This window comes from Coregonus clupeaformis, chromosome 31, assembly GCF_020615455.1.
Source record: "Coregonus clupeaformis isolate EN_2021a chromosome 31, ASM2061545v1, whole genome shotgun sequence".
In the NCBI taxonomy this organism is placed as follows: domain Eukaryota; kingdom Metazoa; phylum Chordata; class Actinopteri; order Salmoniformes; family Salmonidae; genus Coregonus; species Coregonus clupeaformis.
This window is the reverse complement of record NC_059222.1, coordinates 4,558,481-4,585,612: the sequence shown is the minus strand read 5'-3', so window position 1 is coordinate 4,585,612 and position 27,132 is coordinate 4,558,481. Positions and strand designations below refer to the sequence as shown.

General features: G+C 43.4%; 1 protein-coding gene across 1 annotated transcript in view; it reads right to left on the bottom strand.

Annotated features, from left to right (window-relative positions):
• Positions 1 to 27,132, bottom strand: part of LOC121547935 (pro-neuregulin-3, membrane-bound isoform-like) — a 472,942-nt gene that overhangs the window by 34,126 nt on the left and 411,684 nt on the right. Inside the window, exons 7-8 of the mRNA XM_041859343.2 lie at positions 10,568 to 10,683; positions 9,888 to 10,034 (exon numbers count right to left, since the gene is read on the bottom strand). Coding sequence (XP_041715277.2) covers positions 9,888 to 10,034; positions 10,568 to 10,683 — 263 coding nt within the window. The remainder of the gene's footprint in view (positions 1 to 9,887; positions 10,035 to 10,567; positions 10,684 to 27,132) is intronic.

The window sequence follows — 27,132 nt, the reverse complement described above, 5'->3', positions numbered from 1 at the left end:
GCATGAAGATGGCATGCTCGAGGGGGAGTGTTTATACAGCTGTGCCCACATGCATGAACCAATGGGATGCTCAAGTGGGGGCGTTCCTTCATCTCCCATATGCAGGAATGCCCCGAATTCCGGGCCACAATCACACACTATTGTGCTGGACCAGCATACACACACAAAAAAAGGTTTTGAGGTTCTTAACCATTTTATTTTTGCATATCAGGAAGGGTTCTGTACTGCTGTGATGTTTGTGAAGAACCATGCTACACTGTTGAAAAGTTCCTGTAATTTTACAGTACACTACAGGCTACTGGTTGCCGTGAAAGTAAGGTAAACAACAACAAGTTACAGCTGAATTACATTTACGTCATTTAGCAGACGCTCTTATCCAGAGCGACTTACAGGAGCAATTAGGGTTAAGTGCCTTGCTTAAGGGCACATCGACAGATGTTTCACCTAGTCGGCTCCGGGATTAGAACCAGCGACCTTTCGGTTACTTGCACAATGCTCTTACCCACTAAGCTACCTGCCGCCCTACACCTGAATTAAGGTGTTATTGCTGTAAAAGGACAGTATGCTGCTGAATGCTGGTTACTTGAGACTATATCTCACTTTGGATTTCAACTCAAAACCTCTTGGCTACTAATGACCTGAATATCCTGCTATGCTACCAGGTCTGTGGTGGCAAGATTTAATGGCAAGAATACATTTCTGCACTTTGCTAAATGTTGCCCAGAATCCAGTCAATAATTGTCAGATTATCTGACAACACCATCGTAAAAAATAGCGGTGCTTAGGGACAGTTGTTGTAAAGTGTGTATAAATGCTTTGGGGATTTGAATTTGCAAGCTTTTGGATGGAAGTGCATTAATGTTTCAGCAGTGCCACCAAGAACTTATAGCCACACACTCTCAAAATGTGTTTATGGTTAGGGTACAGTGTTGTTTTCTGGGGTACAAAAAGGTCAAAGGTGCACATAAGGTACCTTCAGAGATACACATAGGACCTCACATGGTACTGGTTGGTTCCTTTTAGTGTACATGTGTGGATAATCTAGTATAAATGGTACATTTTTCTACCCAATATTTAGAATAAAAGGTACAATCATTACTGCACTTTGAAATGTATGTGGGGCAATGTACCAGTAGGGCTCGTTAGCCTATTTGGGGGAGTATATCTAATATACAGTGCATTTGGAAAGTATTAAGACCCCTTTACTTTTTCCACATTTTGTTACGTTACAGCCTTATTCTAAAATGGATTAAATAAATGTTTTCCCTCATCAATCTACACACAATACCCCATAATGACAAAGCAAAAACAGGTTTTTAGACGTTTTTGCAAATGTATAAATAATAAAAAACAGAAATACCTTATTTACATAAGTATTAAGACCCTTTGCTATGAGACTCAAAATTGATCTCAGGTTCATCCTGTTTCCATCTTTGAGATGTTTCTACAACTTGATTTGAGTCCACCTGTGGTAAATGTAATTGATTGGACATGATTTGGAAAGGCACACACCAGTCTACATAAGGTCCCACAGTTGACAGTGCATGTCAAAGCAAAAACCAAGCCATGAGGTCAAAGTAATTGTCTGTAGCGCTCCGAGACAGGATTGTGTTGAGGCACAGATCTGGGGAAGGGTACAAATACATTTCTGCAGCATTGAAAGTCCCCAATAACACAGTAGCCTCTATCATTCTTAAATGGAAGACGTTTGGAACCACCAAGACTCTTCCTAGAGCTGGCCACCCGGCCAAACTGAGCAATCGGGGGAGAAGGGCCTTGGTCAGGGAGGTGACCAAGAACCCAACGGTCACTCTGACAGAGCTCCAGAGTTCCTCTGTGGAGATGGGAGAACTTTCCAGAAAGGACAACAATCTCTGCAGCACTCCACCAATCAGGCCTTTATGGTAGAGTGGCCAGACGGAAGCCACTCCTCAGTAAAAGGCACATGACAGCCTGCTTGAAGTTTGCCAAAAGGCACCTAAAGGACTCTCAGACCATGAGAAACAAGAAACCAAGATTGAACTCTTTGGCCTGAATGTCTGGAGGAAACCTGGCACCATCCCTACGGTGAAACATGGTGGTGGCAGCATCATGCTGTGGGGATGTTTTTCAGAGGCAGGGACTGGAAGACAAGTCAGGGTCGAGGGAAAGATCAATGGAGCAAAGTATAGAGAGATACTGCTCCAGTGTGTTCAGGACCTATGATAAGATGGCGCCGACAGAGAGGGCTGTCTCGCTTCTAGTCCTTAGGAAACTTTGCAGCATTTTGTTTTTTTATGTATTATTTCTTACAATGTTAGCCCAGAAAATCTTAAGTGTTATTACATACAGCCAGGAAGAACTATTGGATATTACCAGCACTACGACCAGGAATACGACTTTCCCGAAGTGGATCCTTTGTCCGCAACACTCAGGGCATCCCTAGCCGCGTCCTCAGAGCATGCGCAGACCAGCTGGCTTGTGTGTTCATGGACATATTCAATCTCACCCTTTCCCAGTCTGCTGTTCCCACATGCTTCAAGATGGCCACCATTGTTCCTGTACCCAAGAAAGCAAAGGTAACTGAACTAAATGACTATCACCCTGTAGCACTCACCTCTGTCATCATTAAGTGCTTTGAGAGACTAGCAAAGGATCATATCACCTCTACCTTACCTGTCACCCTAGACCCACTTCAATTTGCTTACCGCCCCAATAGATCCACAGACGATGCAATTGCCATCACACTGCACACTGCCCTATCCCATCTGGACAAGAGGAATACCTATGTAAGAATGCTGTTCATTGACTATAGCTCAGCATTCAACACCATAGTACCCTCCAAGCTCATCATTAAGCTCGAGGCCCTGAGTCTGAACCTCGCCCTGTGCAACTGGGTCCTGGACTTCCTGACGGGCCGCCCCCAGGTGGTGAAGGTAGGAAACAACATCTCCACTTCGCTGATATTCAACACTGGGGCCCCACAAGGGTGCGTGCTCAGCCCAATCCTGTACTCCCTGTTCACCCATGACTGCGTGGCCAAGCATGCCTCCAACTCAATCATCAAGTTTGCAGATGACACAACAGTAGTAGGCTTGATTACCAACAATGACGAGACCGCCTACAGGGAGGAGGTGAGGGCTCTGGGAGTGTGGTGGCAAGAAAATAACCTCTCACTCAACATCAACAAAACAAAGGAGATGATCGTGGACTTCAGGAAACAACAGAGGGTGCACCCCCCTATCCACATCGACGAGACCGCAGTGGAGAAGGTGGAAAGCTTCAAGTTCCTTGGCGTACACATCACCGACAAACTGAAATGGTCCACCCACGCAGACAGTGTGGTGAAGAAGGCGCAACAGAGCCTCTGCAACCTCAGGAGGCTGAAGAAATTTGGTTTAGCACCTAAAACCCTCACAAACCTTTACAGATGCACAATTGAGAGCATCCTGTCAGGCTGCATCACCGCCATGTACGGCAACTGCACCGCCCACAAACGCAGGGCTCTCCAGAGGGTGGTGCGGTCTGCCGAACGCATTACGGGGGGCAAACTACACGCCCTCCAAGACACATACAGTGGGGGAAAAAAGTATTTAGTCAGCCACCAATTGTGCAAGTTCTCCCACTTAAAAAGATGAGAGAGGCCTGTAATTTTCATCATAGGTACACGTCAACTATGCCAGACAAATTGAGATTTTTTTTCTCCAGAAAATCACATTGTAGGATTTATTATGAATTTATTTGCAAATCATGGTGGAAAATAAGTATTTGGTCACCTACAAAAAAGCAAGATTTCTGGCTCTCACAGACCTGTAACTTCTTCTTTAAGATGCTCCTCTGTCCTCCACTCGTTACCTGTATTAATGGCACCTGTTTGAACTTGTTATCAGTATAAAAGACACCTGTCCACAACCTCAAACAGTCACACTCCAAACTCCACTATGGCAAGACCAAAGAGCTGTCAAAGGACACCAGAAACAAAATTGTAGACCTGCATCAGGCAGGGAAGACTGAATCTGCAATAGGTAAGCAGCTTGGTTTGAAGAAATCAACTGTGGGAGCAATTATTAGGAAATGGAAGACATACAAGACCACTGATAATCTCCCTCGATCTGGGGCTCCACGCAAGATCTCACCCTGTGGGGTCAAAATGATCACAAGAACGGTGAGCAAAAATACCAGAACCACACGGGGGGACCTAGTGAATGACCCGCAGAGAGCTGGGATCAAAGTAACAAAGTCTACCATCAGTAACACACTACGCCGCAGGGACTCAAATCCTGCAGTGCCAGACGTGTCCCCCTGCTTAAGCCAGTACATGTCCAGGCCCATCTGAAGTTTGCTAGAGTGCATTTGGATGATCTAGAAGAGGATTGGGAGAATGTCATATGGTCAGATGAAACCAAAATATAACATTTTGATAAAAACTCAACTTGTCGTGTTTTGATGACAAAGAATGCTGAGTTGCATCCAAAGAACACAATACCTACTGTGAAGCATGGGGGTGGAAACATCATGCTTTGAGGCTGTTTTTCTGCAAAGGGACCAGGACGACTGATCCGTGTAAAGGAAAGAATGAATGGGGCCATGTATCGTGAGATTTTGAGTGAAAACCTCCTTCCATCAGCAAGGGCATTGAAGATGAAACGTGGCTGGGTCTTTCAGCATGACAATGATCCCAAACACACCGCCCGGGCAACGAAGGAGTGGCTTCGTAAGAAGTATTTCAAGGTCCTGGAGTGGCCTAGACAGTCTCCAGATCTCAACCCCATAGAAAATCTTTGGAGGGAGTTGAAAGTCTGTGTTGCCCAGCGACACCCCCAAAACATCACTGCTCTAGAGGAGATCTGCATGGAGGAATGGGCCAAAATACCAGCAACAGTGTGTGAAAACCTTGTGAAGACTTACAGAAAACGTTTGACCTGTGTCATTGCCAACAAAGGGTATATAACAAAGTATTGAGAAACTTTTGTTATTGACCAAATACTTATTTTCCACCATAATTTGCAAATAAATTCATTAAAAATCTGGAAAAAAAATTCTCATTTTGTCTGTCATAATTGACATGTACCTATGATGAAAATTACAGGCCTCTCTCATCTTTTTAAGTGGGAGAACTTGCACAATTGGTGGCTGACTAAATACTTTTTTCCCCCACTGTACAGCACCCGATGTCACAGGAAGGCCTAAAAGATCATCCAGGACATCAACCACCCGAGCCACTGCCTGTTCACCCCGCTATCATCCAGAAGGCGAGGTCAGTACAGGTGCATCAAAGCTGGGACCGAGAGAATAAAAAACAGCTTCTATCTCAAGGCCATCAGACTGTTAAACAGCCATCACTAGCACAGAGAGGCTGCTGCCTACATACAGACTTGAAAATCACTAGCCACTCTAATAAATGGAACACTAGTCACTTTAGTAATGCCACTTTAATAATGTTTACATATCTTGCATTACCCATCTCATATGTACAGTTGAAGTCGGAAGTTTACATACACTTAGGTTTGAGTCATTAAAACTAGTTTTTCAACCACTCCACAAATTTCTTGCTAACAAACTATAGTTTGGGAAAGTTGGTTAGAACATCTACTTTGTGCATGACACAAGTATTTTTTCCAACAATTGTTTACAGACAAATTATTTCACTTATAATGCACTGTATCACAATTCCAGTGGGTCAGAAGTTTACATACACTAAGTTGACTGTGCCTTTAAACAGCTTAGAAAATTCCAGAAAATGATGTCATGGCTTTAGAAGCTTCTGATAGGCTAATTGAAATCATTTGAGTCAATTTGAGGTGTACCTGTGGATGTATTTCAAGGCCTACCTTCAAACTCAGTGCCTCTTTGCTTGACATCATGGGAAAATCAAAAGAAATCAGCCAAGACCCCAGAAAAAAAATTGTATGCAAGTATAAACACCATGGGACCACGCAGCCATCATACCGCTCAGGAAGGAGACGCGTTCTGTCTCCTAGGGATGCAAATCAATCCCAGAACAACAGCAAAGGACCTTGTGAAGATGCTGGAGGAAACAGGTCCAAAAGGTATCTATATCCACAGTAAAACGAGTCCTATATCGACATAACCTGAAAGGCCGCTCAGCAAGGAAGAAGCCACTGCTCCCAAACCGCCATAAAAAAGCCAGACTACGGTTTGCAACTGCACATGGGGACAAAGATTGTACTTTTTGGAGAAATATCCTCTGGTCTGATGAAACAAAAATAGAACTGTTTGGCCATAATGACCATTGTTCTGTTTGGAGGAAAAAAGGGGGTCTTGCAAGCCGAAGAACACCATCCCAACCGTGAAGCACAGGGGTGGCAGCATCATGCTGTGGGGGTGCTTTGGTGCAGGAGGGACTGGTGCACTTCACAAAATAGATGGCATCATGAGGAAGGAAAATTCTGTGGATATATTGAAGAAACATCTCAAGACATCAGTCAGGAAGTTAAAGCTTGGTCGTAAATGGGTCTTCCAAATGGAAAATTACCCCAAGCATACTTCCAAAGTTGTGGCAAAATGGCTTAAGGACAACAAAGTCAAGGTATTGAAGTGACCATCACAAAGCTCTGACCTCAATCCTATAGAAAATGTGTGGGCAGAACTGAAAAAGCGTGTGCGAGCAAGGAGGCCTACACACCTGACTCAGTTACACCAGCTCTTTCAGGAGGAATGGGCCAAAATTCACCCAACTTATTGCGGGAAGCTTGTGGAAGGCTACCCGAAACGTTTGACCCAAGTTAAACAATTTAAAGGCAATGCTACCAAATACTAATTGAGTGTATGTAAACTTCTGACCCACTGGGAATGTGATGAAAGAAAGAAAAGCTGAAATAAATCATTCTCTCTATAATTCTGACATTTCACATTATTAAAATAAAGTGGTGATCCTAACTTATCTGAGACAGGGAATTTTTACTAGGATTGAATGTTAGGAATTGTGAAAAACTGAGTTTAAAAGTATTTGGCTAAGGTGTATGTAAACTTCCGACTTCAACTGTAGTTCTTACAGAGTCACTTTAACTCTACCTACATGTACATATTACCTCAATTACCTCAAATAACCTGTGCCGCCGCACATTGACTCTGTACCCAGTATATTGCTTCGCTACTATTATTTTACTCATGCTCTTAATTATTTTATTTTTTACTTATCCATTTTTTACTTAACACTTATTTTTGTTAAAACTGCATTGTTGGTTAAGTGCTTGTAAGTAAGCGTTTCACTGTAAGGTCTACACCTTTTTTATTCGGCGCATGTGACAAATATAATGTAATTTGATTTTGAACTGGACTCACTTTGCTTAGTGTTGACACTGTTTCTCAGTGTAAGAAATTACCACCTGTAGTGTAAAAAAATAAATAAACCTTAGGGGGTAGATCAGCTTTATATTGCAGATAGATTGTAACTTCCATCAATGTAATTGTCTGCATCACCTGTAGTGTTACAGTAAATCATTTTGGGGTGTTCTTTTAACACCATATGGTGTTAAAGCTTGATTTGCATATTTCCCAGGGTGCCTTTTATTTTTTAGTAAATTGTAGAGTCGACACTGTCGTGACGTGACTTTCATTATTGTGATGACTATTATTTATCGAATAATTACCTACTATGTTTAATTGTTACTAGATTAAATATAATCATGTAACAATTAGCTCATTAGGAATTTTGGGCACCATGGGAAAAGTTGTTTAACGAGTTACTGTTTCCTGAATTAACTCTAACGATATCTAGATACATCTTATAATTTAACAATCATTTATTAATCATTTACCTCAAATCAGTCTCATTCTGAAAGTCGTAGACTCTTTAAGTCTGCACGAACCCGTGTCTTACTGATCATTCCGTACCACACAAATTGATTTAATTATTTATTTACAAACTAATAAAAAATTATAACACAAGATACAAACACATACACGGTATAGGTAGGGATTCGAAACTTAATACAATGAAAACGGGTCTCTAGCGGGCTAACACAATATGACACTTGTTACAAAAGATGGCGAGTTAAAGAGAGAGAGAAAGAGAAAACACTTGGCTACACATCGACCTACGCTTTCAGTAATCCTAATACTTTGCCCTGAACTGCTGCCCGTTTGGGAAGAAAAGCAATGCATGTATTTATGTGTTGGAGGTCTTCGGACCCAGGCATTCATGGGAAGGGTTCGATTGGGCCTTCTCTTTCAGATGGCCTTTTAGATGTAAGGCTCAAATTGTCCACAAGAGGTCACAATGTCCTTCTTCTTAGTTGTCTGTTTACTTTCACTCAATCTGGAAGTGGCCTTCTGAGGACGGCTAATCAGCCGTGTCGATGATCCCCTGTGGGGTGATGAGAGCAGTGTAGTAGACAATGGTTTGAAGAGAGTAACAGGATGGTCCTACTTAAATTCACCTTCTTAGATACAGTACTTAGAACAGCTACTCAGCCGTAACATTGATTGTTATTGGAGGCAACTTTGTCGTCTTCACCTCGAGTTGATTTTCAGGGTCGGGACCAATATGAACAAAAGCTGCAGCTTGAGGTCCATCTAGTCTGATCTGATCATTCTTATCTCAATCTTTTATGCACTCTGGTAAAGAGGGGCGTTTCCGTCATACTGACACGCTCTCTGAGCTCCCTCGGGCGTGGCTAGTTACGAGGCAAAAGTATTATCATCACTATGATTTTGTTAGAAAGCTAACATCACATTGCTATTTTCACGAAAACATTTTCTTCCTCCTTGATATTTTCAACACAACATAAAGATGTAAACCTGATATACACAGTGTTAAAGCTCTTCAAGTCACAATGTTTCATTATAACGCCTTTATACCATTTTTACTGACATCACAAAATATATATTAATTTTCCATATTCCATTTCTCATCATTCCCAACTTTTGGAAGTTTAAATATATTGTCCCAATGTTCATTGTTGGATGTTGAAGTTTTTGGGCGGCAAAAAGTCTCTGAAACAAAGGCATTCCTTTCACCATACTAGAGGGCCAGAGATAGATTCTCCTCCTCTCTAATTTATGGCAGTATTAAGGTGTCAAGACCGGCACAGCCCCTCTGTTGGTAAGAGGGTCTGGTTGTTGTCGGCCATTTACCAAGCTGATGTGAGGCCTTTGATCCTCACCTAGGAAGAGTCATGACAACACCCACGACTGTATTTGTTAGTGACAGAGACATGGTGTTGAGTTCTTTCCTTTTAAAGGTCTGTGGCTTTCATCAAGTGAGTTCCAAGGGGAATGTTATCATTCAAATTAAACTATGACAATACAGTCCATATATCATAAGGCCTTCATTAATTGCCTAGTTCTACCCTAACACAGTGGTGTCTGGATTGGGCATGAGCAGTCTTTTTCTCACTTCTTTTTCTCTTTTGGGGAAGAGTTGATTCAGATTCAAGAACCGAGAATGATGCTTGTTTCTGTCAACATTTTCTGAAAACGCTGTCCCTGCTACCAGGACAGTTTATCTGAAAACAAGTTAACTAGCTTCCTCTGCTCTGTGTTTGTTTCTGGTGGCTGTAGCTTGCAAGTGACTTTCACTTCCTCTCATGCGCCGAAGCCATGATCCAGCAGGGTCATTCGAGTAGGCGGGAAGACACACCATGCCCAGAAGGCCAGCCCAAGGCAGCTCAGGGCTCAACCCACTTGTTTTCGTTCAAAGTGAAAATGCAACACAAGATGTGGGGCGGCGTGGGGGCACCCACTACCTGCGGATTCCATCTTTGGTGGTGTCACAATATTTAAGTTAACTTTGCTCAAGGTAGCTCAACGTAAACAGAAGATTTATATTAATAAATATTATTTCAAAGCACATGATTCAAACTGACTTATCAAGACCAAACAACCTTGCTATCAACACTGTCCTCATTCAGTTTCAAAGGAAAGCAGAACATCCAGGTGCTTACCCTCTTAAAGACTCCACCTCCATCTCTGCAGAATCCACCTCTTTCAGGTGCAGGCCAGCAACTCTTGGTCCTCGAGAGATGGGCGGGGTCCTGAAGTGATGAGTGTCCCGGTGTCTTTGGGTTGGACTGAGGGACAGGGAGCTACTCCTGGAATGAGCCATGTAAAATAATAAGTAAGAGAGAAACAGAAAACATTGGGGGAGGACTAGGGGGAAGGTCTTTACAAAGAAAAGAAACAGGAGACTATAAAGAAACACGTCACATGAATACATTGGTGATCATATACCAGCATCTATTGCAATTGCAATCTTATTTGAAGATACAAATATTAAATTCCCCCATCTGTTGTGAAGCCATCAATGTGATTTTCATGTTAGCTGCTAACTCTGTAAAACTGTAAATCAAACGGGAATGTCCCGATTTGGACTGCTTTTAGCGATGCAGTGAATGGCATTTGTGCCTGGCACCGGAGCCTAGATGCATATTAACATATTTATTACCAACTGCAACCATCATAAATCTTTTTTACATTCCATGAAAGCACTGTTTATTTTTGGACATTAACATATTGTGCCATGTTGTACATTTTACTTGGCTGCATCCACTTCTGTAGACTGGAGCGGCCCATTTAAACGTGAGGGGCAGGAAGAACGAGAGAAGATGTTCTACTGTACAAGTACCTGAAGGGTTTGCCTTTGGAGAGTGCTCTGTTGAGAATCGGTGGAGCTGTTGTGGGTGCGCCAGCTGACAGACTGCTGCACCCTTGAGGAGGGGTGGACCCATGAGATTTGTAGCACTGCAGTGAAAGACAAAAATACCTAATAAGGACAAGTTGAGGAAAATAGGAAATTGGAAAGTATACAGTACCAGTCAAAGGTTAAGCATCAGTTGTCAGAGCAGCTTACCGATCACTGCACCTGTACACAGCCCATCTGTAATTAGCCCATCCAACTACCTCATCCCCACATTGTTATTTATTTTGCTCATTTGCACCCCAGTATCTCTAATTGCACATCATCTTCTGCACATCTATCATTCCAGTGTTAATACTAAATTGTAATTATGTTGCACTATGGCCTATGTATTGCCTTACTTCCACAACTTACTACATTTGCACACACTGTATATAGATTTTCTATTGTGTTATTGACTGTACATTTTTCTTTATCCCATATGTAACTCTGTGTTGTTGTTGTTTTTATCGCACTGCTTTGCTTTATCTTGGCCAGGTCGCAGTTGTAAATGAGAACTTGTTCTCAACTGGCTTACCTGGTTAAATAAAGGTTAAATAAATAAAAAACTATTAAAAGAAAAGTTTAGACACACCTACTCATTCAAGGGTTTTTCTTTATTTTTACTATTTTTTACATTGTAGAATAATAGTGATACAGAAGATAGCCCTATTTGGTAAAAGACAAAGTCCATATTATGGCAAGAACAGCTCAAATAAGCAAAGAGAAACGACAGTCCATCATTACTTTAAGACATGGTCAGTCAATACGGAACATTTCAAGAACTTTGAAAGTTTCTTCAAGTGCAGTCGCAAAAAACATAATGCGCTATGATGAAACTGGCTCTCATGAGGACTGCCACAGGAATGGAAGACACAGAGTTACCTCTGCTGCAGAGGATAAGTTCATTAGAGTTACCAGCCTCAGAAATTGGAGCCCAAATATATGCTTCACAGAGTTCAAGTAACAGACATCTCAACGTCAACTGTTCAGAGGAGACTGTGTGAATCAGGCCTTCATGGTCAAATTGCTGCAAAGAAACCACTACTAAAGGACACCAATAAAAAGAAGAGACTTGCTTGGGCCAAGAAACATGAGCAATGGACATTAGACCGGTGGAAATTTGTCCTTTGGTCTGGAGTCAGAATTTGAGATTTTTGGTTCCAACCGATGTGTCTTTGTGAGACGCGGTGTGGGTGAACGGATGATCTCTGCATGTGTATTTCCCACCGTAAAGCATGGAGGAGGAGGTGTTATGGTGTGGGGGTGGTTTGCTGGTGACACTGTCTGTGATGTATTTAGAATTCAAGGCATACTTAACCAGCATGGCTACCACAGCATTCAGCAGCAATACGCCATCCCATCTGTTTTGGGTTTAGTGGGACTATCATTTGTTTTTCAACAGGACAATGACCCAACACACCTCCAGGCTGTGTAAGGGCTTTTTTTACCAAGAAGGAGAGTAATGGAGTGCTGCATCAGATGACCTGGCCTCCGCAATCCCTGACCTCAACCAAATTGAGAAGGTTTGGGATGAGTCGGACCGCAGAGTGAAGGAAAAGCAGCCAACAAGTGCTCAGCATATGTGGGAACTCCTTCAAGACTGTTGGAAAAGCATTCTTGGTGAAGCTGGTTGAGAGAATGCCAAGAGTGTGCAAAGCTGACATCAAGTCAAAGGGTGGCTATTTGAAGAATCTGAAATATAAAATATATTTAACACTTATTTGGTTATGTGTTATTTCATAGTTTTGATGTATTCACTATTATTCTACAATGTAGAAAATAGTAAAAAATAAAGAAAAACCCTTAAATGAGTTGGTGTTCTCTCTCTTTTCCTCTATCAAAATTAGAACCATTATCTTATAACAAGGGCCCCTGTACTGGGAGCCTTACGATTCACGCAAGGCGCTGTGCGATGCCCCAAAGCCCCCTGAACACAGAGTATTCCAGTGACTGAAGTTCCCGTGTTGGTCGGCCTCTGTCCTTACTGTGAGTAATTAAAGTGATTGGATGTGATTTAGGTGGTGTCTCAAATACAACCCTATTCTCTATATAGTGCACAGTGAATAGCGTAGTGCACAAGTAAATAGGGTGACATTTGGGACTCCCTAGGAGTCTGTTCAGAACTCTCATTGACCACCCTCTCACAAACTCAGCTGGGGGAAATGGGGCGCCAAGGGGGCGGCCGTTGTCGTTTGGCTCTCTCCGGCACAATTGCAGTAACTTTCTTAAGAGTAATGTAACATGGGTATTATGTCTGCGTCTCGCCACTGTCACCAGTATAATTGGCTTACTGAAAATGATGATGTTATACCTATCAACACTTGTTTTACATGAGTTATGTACAGCATACTGCATGTGATTAGACAAACAAAAAGTACATTGGATAGATTGAAGGACGAGAATGCGAGAAAATGAATAAGTCCATTTTGTGGTTCAATAAAATAAAAATACCCTTTTCCTCCTTGTAATTTTATCGTGAAGTATATTCATTCAGAAGCTTTTCATATTGATGTACTGTTCACAATGTCAGAGGCAGGATTGCAATCAGTGTCACAGGAGTCTGTCAATGCACACATGACTAGGAGGTCGTAAAACTATGAGATTAAATGTTTCGCTGGAGACGTCTGTAATTCCCAGTTGTGGCACATTCTCTCTCACACAATCTGTCAAATGTATTGTTAATTAATATCACCCCTTTTGAGTTTCTTTGCCCATGTCCTTTTTCCACACAACCTCATCTGTAGTTGTAGAGTGAGTTTCCTGTAAACAATATATATTATATTCCTTCTCTTTTCCTTCTCTCTTCTTCTCTTTTTGCTTCTTCTTCTTTTTTACTGATCGTCTTTTTTTCTAATCTGCTAAACCATTACAATTATAACTAACTAACGTCAGTGTTTATCCCTTACATGTACAGTGCCATCGGAAAGTATTCAGACTCCTTGACTTTTTCCACATTTTGTTATGTTACAGCCTTATTCTAAAATTGATTAAATTGTTTTTTTTCCCTCAATATACACACAATACCCCATAATGACAAAGAAAAAACAGGTTTTTAGAAATGTTGGCTAATTTCTAAAAAAGATTTTTGGGATATATCACATTTACATAAGTATTAAGACCCTTTACTCAGTACTTTGTTGAAGCACCTTTGGCAGTGATTAAAGCATCAAGTCTTCTTGGGTATGACACTACAAGCTTGGCACATCTGTATTTGGGGAGTTTCTCCCATTCTTCTCTGCAGATCCTCTCAAGCTATGTCAGGTTGGATGGGGATTGTCGCTGCACAGCTATTTTCAGGTCTCTCCAGAGATGTTCGATTGGGTTCAAGTCTGGGCTCTGGCTGGGCCACTCAAGGACATTCAGAGACTTGTCCCGAAGCCACTCCTGCATTGTCTTGGATGTGTGCTTAGGGTCATTGTCCTGTTGGAAGGTGAACCTTTGCCCCAGTCTGAGGTCCTGAGCACTCTGGAGCAGGTTTTCATCAAGGATCTCTCTGTACTTTGCTCCATTCATATTTGCCTCGATCCTGACTAGTCTCCCAGTCCCTGCCTCTGAAAAACATCCCCACAGCTTGATGTTGCCACCACCATGCTTCACCGTAGGGATGGTGCCAGGTTTCCTCCAGACGTGGCGCTTGGCATTCAGGCCAAAGAGTTCAATCTTGGTTTCATTAGACCAGAGAGTCTTGTTTCTCATGGTCTGAGAGTCTTTAGGTGCCTTTTCGCGCAAACTCCAAGCGGGCTGTTATGTGCCTTTTACTGAGGAGTGGCTTCCGTCTGGTCACTCTACAATAAAGGCCTGTTTGGTGGAGTGCTGCAGAGATGGTTGTCCTTCTGGAAGGTTCTCCATCTCCACAGAGGACCTCTAGAGCTCTGTCAGAGTGACCATCGGGTTCTTGGTCACCTCCCTGACCAATGCCCTTCTCCCCCGATTGCTAAGTTTGGCCAGGCGGCCAGCTCTAGGAAGAGTCTTGGTGGTTCCAAACTTCTTCCACTTAAGAATGATGGAGGCCACTGTGTTCTTGGGGACCTTCAATGCTGCAGAAATGTTTTGGTACCCAACCCAGATCTGTGCCTTGACACAATCCTGCCTCGGAGCTCTACGGACAATTCCTTCAACCTCATGGCTTGGTTTTTGCTCTGAGATGCACTGTCAACTGTGGGACCTTATATAGACAGGTTTGTGCGTTTCCAAATCATGTCCAATCAATTTAATTGACCAAAGGTGGACTCCAATCAAGTTGTAAAAACATCTCAAGGATGATCAAGGGAAACAGGATGCACCTGAGCTCAATTTCGAGTCTCATAGCAAAGGGTCTGAATATTTATATAAATAAGGTATTTCTGTTTTTTATTTTAAAAAAATCAAAACACTTTTTTTCGCTTTTTCATTATGGGGTATTGTGTGTAGTTTGCTGAGGATTTAATTTTTTTTAAAATCCATTTTAGAATAAGACTGTAATGTAACAAAATGTGGAAAAAGTCAAGGGGTCTGAATACTTTCCGAATGCACTGCATACTTATTTCACCACTAACCATAATGAGATACACATTTCAATTATACTTACCATAATATATGCCTGCAAACTTATTACCAAAAAGTACCATGATGATAATGATCAACACCCTGAATTTATCCATACTTACCAATACTACCAGCTTCAATGCCTGACATCTATCCATGTACCTGTACCATAATATATGCACTGCTCAACATACTGTAGCTGCAACTGTCTATAAGTAGAACTCCAATTTTCTTCCAATATCCCTTCCATGAAAGCCTTCCCAGTCCCAAAAGGGGCTGTTGTCCCTGATACTATCACACCACCCCCGTAACGAGCCTTTAGCGTCCTAAAGCACACCTTCAACTGCCATTGGTGTTGCCTATGTAAGAAATTGGGGCTGTCACATAAAACCTGTTTCAATGCTGCCACCCCTTAAGTGCCCAGCCAATAACCCTATAAGCTTATGGCATGACCATGAGAGGCTTATCCTCTTTTGGAATTAGCCACATAACAAACAAACAAACATGACATAGAAAATAAAAACAAGAACAAAGAAAGAGAGAAATAGAGAAAATTAGATAGTACTGAGGAGGAAAACTGATACCCAGATAACAGAAAACGTGGAACATAATACTAAAGATAATAATAAGTAACTATTTCAATATTGATAATAATAATAATCATACAAATAAAAGTAAATAAAAAAATATCAACAATAATCTAACAACAGTACTCAATATTCTACCATATTCACTTGTGGTCTTCACCATTAACAGCATTGACAATAATAACAATAATAACAATAATAACAATAACAATAATAATAATAATAATAATAATAATAATAATAATAATAATAATAATAATAATAATAATAACAATAATAATAGCAATAATGATAATAATACAAATATCACCATTACTGCTGTTGGAATATAAATATGATCAATACCAATACTGACAACGACAATAACCATTATCAACACTGTAATCACTACCAAGATTCTACCAATTATTCCCTTGTGATCTTCACCAGTTAGTAATAATAATATTAATACAAATAATAATATTGGTATTCATCATAAACACGATCATATTAATAGCTATAATGATAGTAATAATATAATAATAATAATGACATCAACAATAATGCAATCATCATCCTCATCTTCACAGTTTGTTGTGTTTCAAAGTGGGATAAAAATTGATTTAATTGTCTTTTTTTTGTCAACAATCTACACAAAATACGCTGTAATGTCAAAGTGGAAGAAATATTCGTGACAATTGTCACAAAGAAATATGAAAAATAAAACACTAAAATATCTTGATTAGATAAGTATTCAAGCCCCTGAGTAAATACATGTTCAAATCACCTTTCGCAGTGATTATAGCTGAGAGTCTTTCTGGGTAAGTCTCTAAGAGTCTCTTAGAGTCTCTAAGAGCTTTCCATACATTGATTGTGCAACATTTGCCCAGTATTCTTTTCAAGATTCTTCAAGCTCTGTTAAATTGGTTGTTGATCATTGCTAGACAACCATTTTCAGGTCTTGCCATATATTTTCAAGTAGATTTAAGTCAAAACTGTAACTCAGCCACTCAGAAACATTCACTGTCTTCTCGGTAAGCAACTCCAGTGTAGATTTGGCCTTGTGTTTTAGGTTATTGTCATGTTGAAAGGTGAATTCATCTCCCAGTGTCTGGTGGAAAGCAGACTGAACCAGGTTTTCTTCTAGGATTTTGCCTGTGCTTAGCTCCATTCCGTAATTTTTTATCTTGAAATACTCTCCAGACCTTAACGATTACAAGCATACCCATAACATGATGCAGCCACCACTATGCTTGAAAATATGGAGAGTGATACTCAGTAATGTGTTGAATTGGATTTGCCTCAAACATAACACTTTGTATTCAGGACAAAAAGTGAATTGCTTTGCCACATTTTTTGCAGTATTACTTTAGTGCCTTGTTGCAAACAGGATGCATGTTTTGGAAGATTTGTATTCTGAATAGGCTTCCTTCTTTTCACTCTGTCAATTAGGTGGAGTAACTACAATGTTGTTTATCCATCCTCAGTTCTCTCCTATCACAGCCATTCAAATCTGTAACTGCTTTGAAGTCACCATTGGCCTCATGGTGAAATCCCTGAGTGATTTCCTTTCCAGCAACTGAGTTGGGAAGGACGCCTGCATCTTTGTAGTGCCTGGGGGTATTGACACACCATCCAAAGTGTAATGAAAAACTTCACCATGCTCAAAGGGATATTCAACGTCTGCTTTTATTTTACCCATCTACCAATAGGGTGCCCTTTTTTGCAAAGCATTGGAAAACCTCCCTGGTCTTTGTGGTTGAATCTGTTTAAAATTCACTGCTCTACGGAGGTATTTACATATAATTGTATGTGTGGGATACAGAGATGAGGTAGTCATTCATAAATCATGTTAAACAATATTATTGCACACAGAGTGAGTCCATGCAACTTATTATGTGACTTATTAAACATATCTTTACTCCAGAACTTATTTAGGCTTGCCATAACAAAGAAGTTGAATACTTATTGACTTAAGACATTTTTTATTAATCTCAATGTAATCCATTTTAAATTCAGGCTGTAACACATCAAAATGTGGAAAAGGTAAAGGGGTGTGAATGCTTTCTGAAGGCACTGTGTCCATATGTACATCAGCTCATTATCGTCTCACTTTGCAAGTTGGCAGTCGTCTATCACAACAAAAAGGATATGACCATTTCGTTCAGTTCATTGGCAAAAAAAAAGTACAGCAAAAACATTATAGGCTCACTTATTTGCATTCCAACAATTACAATAGAGGAAACGCATATCAGCCAAGTTCGTCAGTAAAACGAAAGAAAGAAATTGCAAACAACAAGAACAGTTCTTAATGTCCATTACTTGCACGTTGCCTATTCGGCAGAGGAAAAAAGTCCACGCCATCCTTCTTATATTTTAGCGTTAAAAATGATAATTTGAGGAACCTGTAATGAATACTCGGACAGAGTGGTAAGATCCAATCGCAGAATAGCGATGCTTTATTAGAGTACAGACAAGGGAATAGCTTAATCGTGGTCGGGCGGGCTGTGGTCAAAACCGGGCCAGGCATAGACAGGCAGAGGTACCAAAGGAGCGGGCTTAGTCGTAGTCGAGGTCACAGGCACAGGATCAGAGAACGGTAATCACTGGGGTAGACAAGTAGAGGATTAAGCAATTCGGGGAGTCAAACAACAAGGCACAGGTCGGATACACGGGTAATCAAAAACAACAAACTCTCTCTTTCTCTCTCGGAACAAAACGCTTAGCAAGTCACAATGGAACAATACCTCGCGCCGACTGAGCTTCTGAGCACACCTTAAATCCTACACTAATTACTGACAGGTGTGCTCAGAACTCAGGTGAACCAGATCGAGTCTGATGACTCTGTCTAGATCCTGCCAACCCCCGATCCCTTACAGTATCCCCCTCCCCAGGGCCGGCTCCTGACGGCCTTCTACCTCTACCGGGTGGTCTTCCTCTGGGTCGGGGTCCTGGATGATCTGGGTGCTCAGCGTGGAAAGTGGCCTTGAGAGCGGGATTCAGTATGTCCTTATCCGGAACCCAGGACCGTTCCTCAGGTCCATATGCCTCCCAGTCCACGAGATATTCGATGCCCCCTCGTCTCCGTCTTGACTCCAGTATCTCGTGGACTGTATAGGTGGTGTCCTGTTCATCCTCCAAAGGTGGTGTAGTAGGTTGTTGAGCGATTGGTGGATATATCGGGCTATAATGGACAGGTTTCAACAGGGAGACGTGGAACGTAGGGTTTATCCTGTAGTGTCGAGGGAGTAACAGACGGTAGGTGACAGGGTTAATACGTCTCTGAACTTTGAAAGGACCAATGTACCTGGGTTGGAGCTTCTTGCAGCTCCGTCGGAACCGCAGGTCTCGGGTAGACAGCCACACTCGTTGTCCGGTTTGATAAGTGGGAGTAGGTCTCCGGCGTCGGTCGGCATAGGTCTTTTGCTGCTGTGAGGCTTGACTGAGATGTTGATGGGCCGTCTCCCAGACCTGCGCACTCCGACGGAACCACTCGTCCACCGCCGGTACCATCCCGGGTGCGGTATCCCACGGGAACAGGGGTGGTTGATACCCTAGAACACACTGAAAGGGTGTTAGACGTAGGGAAGTGTGAATGAGTGAGTTCTGAGCATACTCTGCCCAAGGAAGGAATCGGCTCCACTCTTGCGGCTGCCGCAAACATTGTTGCCGTAGATACTTCCCAATTTCCTGGTTGAGCCGTTCGGTCTGCCCATTGGCCTGGGGATGATATCCGGAGGTGAGGCTCACCGAGATACCCAAGCGTTCGCAGAAGGCCTTCCAAACCCGGGATACGAACTGGGGTCCCCGGTCGGAAACAATATCCTCTGGAACACCAAACTGCCGGAACACCTGGTTAAACATAGTCTCCGCCATCTGAGTGGCGTTAGGTAAACGGGTCATGGGTACTAACCGACATCTTTGAGAATCGATCGATGACCACGAGAATTACAGTATGGCCCTCTGATTCTGGTAGGTCGGTAACAAAGTCCATCGCAATGTGGGACTAGGGTCGTTGAGGAGTTGGCAATGGCATCAGCTTGCCCTCCGGTAGTGCTCGAGGCGCCTTGGACTGAGCACAAACTGGGCAGGATAATACGTAGTCTCGGACGTCATCTGTGAGGGAATCCCACCAGTATTTTCGACTGATGAGTCGAGTAGTTCGAGTGATTCCGGGATGACCAGATCCTAGCGACGTGTGGCACCATTCCATCAGTTGAGGTCGAAGCGGAGCTGGTACAAACACCTTCAACACCGGGGTTTCTGGAGGGGCTGGTTCCGCTTGTAGGCTCTCCTGAATCGTGTCATCGATAGCCCACCTCACAGGACCAGCACGGCAACTCATGGGGAGGATAGGTTCTGGTTCAACCGGTCTGTCAGCGCGCTCGAACCGTCGGGAAAGCGCGCCCGCCTTACAATTCTTGGACCCGGGAATATAAGAGACAGTGAATTGGAAACGGTTGAAGAACAAAGACCACCTTGCCTGTCGGGAGTTCAGTCGTTTAGCACTGTGAAGATACTCCAGATTGCGGTGGTCCGTGAGCACTTGGAACGGATGAGCTGCTCCCTCCAGCCAATGTCTCCACTCCTCCAGTGCTAACTTCACCGCCAGCAATTCACGATTTCCCACGTCGTAGTTCTGCTCGGCCGGATTCAGCTTTTTAGAAAAAAAAGCACAGGGTCGTGATTTGGGCGGCTCACTTTGGCGCTGGGATAGCACGGCTCTAACTCCAACCTCCGAGGCGTCCACCTCCACGATGAACGGCAAGGTAGGATCCGGCTGACACAAAATGGGGACGGTGGTAAATCGTTGTTTCAATGTCTCAAAAGCCCGCACTGCCCCCTCCGTCCATTTCAGACCACGCCCCTTGTGGCTGGTCATCGCCGACAGGGGAGCTGCGGTGGTGCTGAAATTACGCACGAACCGTCTATAGTAATTGGCAAACCCCAAGAATCTCTGAAGCTCTTTCACCGTCTGGGGTTGAGGCCAGTCTCGTACAGCTTGTACCTTGGATTCATCCAGTCTTACCCCGTCGGGAATGAGTATGGCCCCAAGGAAGGAAATCGTCGTGACATGGAATTCACTCTTCTCGGCCTTCACGAACAGAGAGTGTTGGCGGAGTCGGTCCAGAACCTGTCGTACATGGGACACATGTTCACTCAGAGAGTTAGAGTAGATTAGGATGTCATCAATGTACACTATGACGAAACGATCAATCAAGTCCCTAAAAATGTCATTCATGAACGCCTGGAACACAGAGGGCGCGTTAGTAAGTCCATAGGGCATAACACAATATTCATAATGTCCTTGATGGGTGATGAAGGCGGTCTTCCATTCATCCCCCTCTCTAATGCGCACCAGATTGTACGCACTCCTGAGGTCCAGTTTACTGTAGATGGAGGCCTGCCCCACCTGCTCGAGGGCCGCTGGAATCAAAGGAAGGGGGGTAACGATTTTTTATGGTGATATCGTTCAAACCTCGATAGTCTATACAAGGGACGAAGTCCGCCATCCTTTCTTAACAAAGAAAAAACTGGATGCGGCGGGAGACGAGATGGGCGAATGGCCCCTTGCTGAAGTGCCTCATCAATATACTTGCTCATTGATTCCCCGTTCCGGCTGAGACAAAGGGTAGATTCGTCCGCGAGGAGGGGTAGCCCGGATAGCAGATCAATTGCACAATCCCAGGCCCGATGCGGTGGTAACACGGTAGCCCTCTCCTTGGAGAACACCTGCGCGTAATCCTGGTACTCTGTAGGAACAACAGTAGACACCGCACCCTTCGCATCCTCCACAGTAGACGTTTTGCAAGGTAAAATGAGGCACTCAGCCCTACATACCTCACTCCAAGCCGTGATATCGCCAGATTTCCAGGAGATGACCGGATCATGGGTAACGAGCCAGGGGTGGCCGAGGACTAGCGGCTCCCGTGGAGCGGAGATGACGAACAGAATGATGTTCTCATGGTGCAGGGAGCCCACTTGTAACTTGATTTCCCCGGTACGGTGCGTAATGAACCCAGGGCCCATGGGCTCACCGTCTAGCGCGTTGACTCGCAGGGGAGGTTGAATTGGGATAAGTTGAACTCCCAACTCCTCAGCAAGACCCATATCCAGAAAGCTGGCAGCCGCTCCGGAATCAATAAGTCCTTCCAACCTGCGCACTTTCTCTCCGACAGATAAGGTAACAGGCACATACATTTGTTTAGGTGTAATGTTCAACACTGGAGTCTCACTCACCGGTTTGGCAGTTCCGAGGCGATATCCTGGGGTACGGTTAGGTCGTACCGGACATTGACGAACGAAATGACCCGCCTGACCACAATACAGGCATAGTCCGTCTTGCCGACGTTGTTGTCTCACCGGACCTTGTAGAGGTGACCGTCCCAGTTGCATAGGTTCCTCCTCAGATTGCATAGGACCAGTGATCGAGGGCTCCCGGACTGTGGATGCCTTGTGTTGCACTATAAGATTATCAATAGAGATGGCTATTTTGATAAAATCATGTAGCGCAGTGATATCTCCTCGACAAGCCAACTCAGTCTGTACGTCTTGGCGCAGCCCTCTTCGGAAAACTGTGAGCAAAGCAGTTTCGCTCCATCCGCTACCGGCTGCTATAGTACGGAACTCTAAAGCGTAGTCGGCTACTGTGCGACGGCCCTGCTGAAGTTCGCATAGTTGGTCTCCACACTACGCCCAGATACTGGGTGGTCGAACACCTCTTGAAACAGTCTCTTGAACTGAACTTCCGCATTCAACTCGGGGACCTCAGCTGCCCAAAGCGCAGTAGCCCAATCCAGTGCTCTTCCCGTTAGCAGAGAAATCATGAAATCCACCCTGCTACGGTCATCGGAAAACATAGTACTATTATACGACATATACAGGGACATCTGGAGTAGAAACCCCTGACATTTGCCAGGTTCCCCGTCGTACCTTGTCGGTATAGAAATCGGAGGTGCATGACGAGGACTGACCGTACTCGGGGTGGTGCCTTCCGCTGCACCAGCGTTGAGTAGCTGTAGGAGTTCATCCATGCGTTTCTCCTGTATCTCCCATCGCCTCTGTAATTCCGCTGGATCCATGGTAATGGCGAGGTATTCTGTAATGAATACTCGGACAGAGTGGTAAGATCCAATCGCAGAATAGCGATGCTTTATTAGAGTACAGACAAGGGAATAGCTTAATCGTGGTCGGGCGGGCTGTGGTCAAAACCGGGCCAGGCATAGACAGGCAGAGGTACCAAATGAGTGGGCTTAGTCGTAGTCGAGGTCACAGGCACAGGATCAGAGAACGGTAATCACTGGGGTAGACAAGTAGAGGATTAAGCAATTCGGGGAGTCAAACAACAAGGCACAGGTCGGATACACGGGTAATCAAAAACAACAAACTCTCTCTCTCTCGGAACAAAACGCTTAGCAAGTCACAATGGAACAATACCTCGCGCCGACTGAGCTTCTGAGCACACCTTAAATCCTACACTAATTACTGACAGGTGTGCTCAGAACTCAGGTGAACCAGATCGAGTCTGATGACTCCCCCTCTCAGTAGATCGGGGAAGTGTCAGACTCTGTCTAGATCCTGCCAACCCCCGATCCCTTACAGAACCAGCAATAACTGATGACGGGTATCTGATTTACACATCACAACACCCTTGAAAGAATACATAATCCTAATTAATAAAACAGGGCAAAATAATAATAAAGCAATTATAGTGTTACTGTATATTTAACTGTAGATCTAAATAAATATTATTCCAGGACATCCCTTTTTGCACTTCTAATTATTAGTGGACTTGCGACAGCAAATGTCCCAGTTTAAGTCTTCGTCCTACTTCTGATTTAAAGTTAGTGGGGCTTGCGAAGCAAGAGCAACACGTGCCTCGGAGGGAGAAAACTCTTAATGGAAAGACAAATTCCCAATGTTTTGTGAATCTGTATTGGACGGAACAGCTAGCGCAAAGATTTCTAATGCTTCCCTGGTCTGGACAACCTGGAATGATACAGAGAAGATTTCTAATGTTCACAAGCTTCGTCCTCCTTCTCAAGATCATGCCCTGTGCACTAAATAACTCAACTTGCCTGTCTGTAAAGAAAAGGGCGGGCTGTATGTTGATCCTGCTGCTCTGATTGGATAGAGGGAAGCTGTCTCCGTTCACTCGCTTCATATTTCACCCGATCGCTTCTGATCGCATTTCTTTCCGTTTTCACACGCAACAACTGTCTGTAGTTTAGACACTGAACACAACCACTGACCACACAACTACTGACCACAACTACCAGGTCCATATTTTGTTGGCCCAAAGAACCTGCAACATAACTATACAAATACACAACTACTGACCACGACTACTGACCAGTCCTGCTGACTACAACAACACAACTCCTGACCATAGTTAATAAAACACACAATTACTGACCAAAACTACTGACCCCAGCTACTGACCACAACTACTGACCACAACTACTGATCAAAACCACACAACTACTGACAACAACTACTGAACCACACAACTACTTACCAATACTACTGACCACTAATGACCACAACTAGCTACTGACCACAACCACACAACTACTGACAACAACTACTGAATCACATACTTGCTTACCATAACTACTGACCACAACTACTGACTTCACAACTACTGAACCACACAACTAAATACCACAACCAAACAGCTACTGACCACAACTACTGACCATAACCACTGACCACTACTGACTACAACTACTGACCACAACCACAACTACTGACAACAACACAAACACAAAACTACTGACCACAACTACTGACCACAACTACTGATCAAAACCACACAACTACTGACCACAACTACTGAACCACAAAACTACACTCACCAAAAATATAAACGCAACATGCAACAATTTACAGTTCATATAAGGAAATCTGTCTATATTTAAATAAATTCATTAGGCCCTAATATATGGATTTCATGTGACTGGGAATACAGATATGCATCTGTTGGCCACAGACAGCATTAAAGAAAGGTAGGGGTGTGGATCAGCAAACCAGTCAGTATCTGGTGTGACCACCATTTGCCTCATGCAGTGCAACACATCTCCTTCATATAGAGTTGATCAGGCTGTTGATTGTGGCCTGTAGAATGTTGTCCAACTCCACATCAATGGCTGTGCAAAGTTACTGGATATTGGTGGGAACTGGAACACGCTGTCGTATACGCCGATCCAGTGCATCCCAAACATGCTTAATGGGTGACATGTTTGGTGAGTATGCAGGCCATCGAAGAACTGGGACATTTTCAGCTTCCAGGAATTGTGTACAGATCCTAGCGACATGGGGCCATGCATTATCATGCTGAAACATGATGATGGCGGCGGATGAATGGCACGACAATGGGCCTCAGGATCTCGTCACAGTATCTCTTCATTGGACACAGCCCTTCATTAGACACTGTGTTAACAAACCTCCAAACGAGCTTCAATGCCATACAACAATCCTTCAGTAGCCTTCAACTGCTCTTAAACACTAGTAAAACTAAATGCATGCTTTTCAATCGAACGCTGCTGGCACCCGCCCACCCGACTAGAATCACCACTCTCGACGGGTCTGACCTAGAGTATGTGGACAACTACAAATACATAGGTGTCTGGTTAGACTGTAAACTCAACTTCCAGACTCACATAAAGAATCTCCAATCCAAAGTTAAATCTAGAATCGGCTTCCTATTTCGCAACAAAGCCTCCTTCACTCATGCTGCCAAACATGCCCTCGTAAAACTGACTATCCTACCGATCCTTGACTTCGGCGATGTCATTTACAAAATAGCCTCCAACACTCTACTCAGCAAATTGGATGTAGTCTATCACAGTGCCATCCGTTTTGTCTCCAAAGCCCCATACACTACCCACCACTGTGACCTGTACGCTCTTGTTGGCTGGTCCTCACTACATGTTCGTCCGTCAAACCCACTGGCTCCAGGCCATCTATAAATCACTGCTAGGCAAATCCCCGCCTTATCTTAGCTCATTGGTCACCATAGCAGCACCCACCCGTAGTCTGCGCTCCAGCAGGTATATCTCACTGGTCATTCCCAAAGCCAACACCTCCTTTGGCCGCCATTCCTTCCAGTTTTCTGCTGCCAATGACTGGAACGAATTGCAAAAATCTCTGAAGCTGGAGACTCTTATCTCCCTCAATAACTTTAAGCATCAGTTGTCAGAGCACCTTACCGATCACTGCACCTGTACACAGCCCATCTGAAATTAGCCCACCCAACTACCTCATCCCTATATTGTTATTTATTTTGCTAATTTGCACCCCAGTATCTCTATTTGCACATAATCGCTTGCACATCTAGCATTCCAGTGTTAATACTATTATAATTATTCTGCACTATAGCCTATTTATTGCCTTACAGTTACCTCCATAACTTGCTACATTTGCACACACTGTATATATATTTTCTGTTGTATTTCTGACTTTATGTTTTTTACCCCATATGTAACTCTGTGTTGTTTTTATTGCACTACTTTGCTTTATCTTGGCCAGGTCGCAGTTGTAAATGAGAACCTGTTCTCAACTGGCTTACCTGGTTAAATAAAGGTGAAATAAATAAAATAAAATAAATAAATAAATAAACATCTCTGTGCATTCAAATTGCCATCGATAAAATAAAATAATGTTTGCTGTCAATAGCTTATGCTTGTCCATATCATAACCCCACTGCCACCATGGGGCACTCTGTTCACAACTTTGAAATCAGCAAACCGCTCGCCCACAAAATGCCGAACACGCTGTCTGCCATCTGCCTGGTACAGTTGAAACCGTGATTCATCAGTGAAGAGAACACTTCTCCAGAGTGCCAGTGGCCATCGAAGGTGAGCAGTTGCCCACTGTAGTCGGTTACAACGCCGAACTGCAGTCAGGTCAAGACCCTGGTGAGGACGACGAGCACGCAGATGAGCTTCCCTGAGACGGTTTCTGACAGTTTGTGCAGAAATTATTTGGCTGTGCAAACCCACAGTTTCATCAGCTGTCCGGGTGGCTGATCTCAGATGATCCCTCAAGTGAAGAAGCCGGATGTCGAGGTCCTGGGCTTGCGTGTTTACACTTGCTCTGTGGTTGTGAGGCCGGTTGGATGTACTGCCAAATTCTCTTAAAGGATGTTGGAGGCAGCTTATGGTAGAGAAATGAACACTCAATTCTCTGGCAACAGCTCTGGTGGACATTCCTACAGTCAGCATGCCAATTACATGCTCCCTCAAATCTTGGCATATCTGTGGCATTGTGTTGTTTGACAAAACTGCACATTTTAGAGTGGCCTTTTATTGTACCTGGTGCACATGTGTAATGATTATGCTGTTTAATCAGCTTCTTGATAAGACACATCTGTTAGGTGGATGGATTATATTGGCAAAGGAGAAATGCTCACTAAAAATG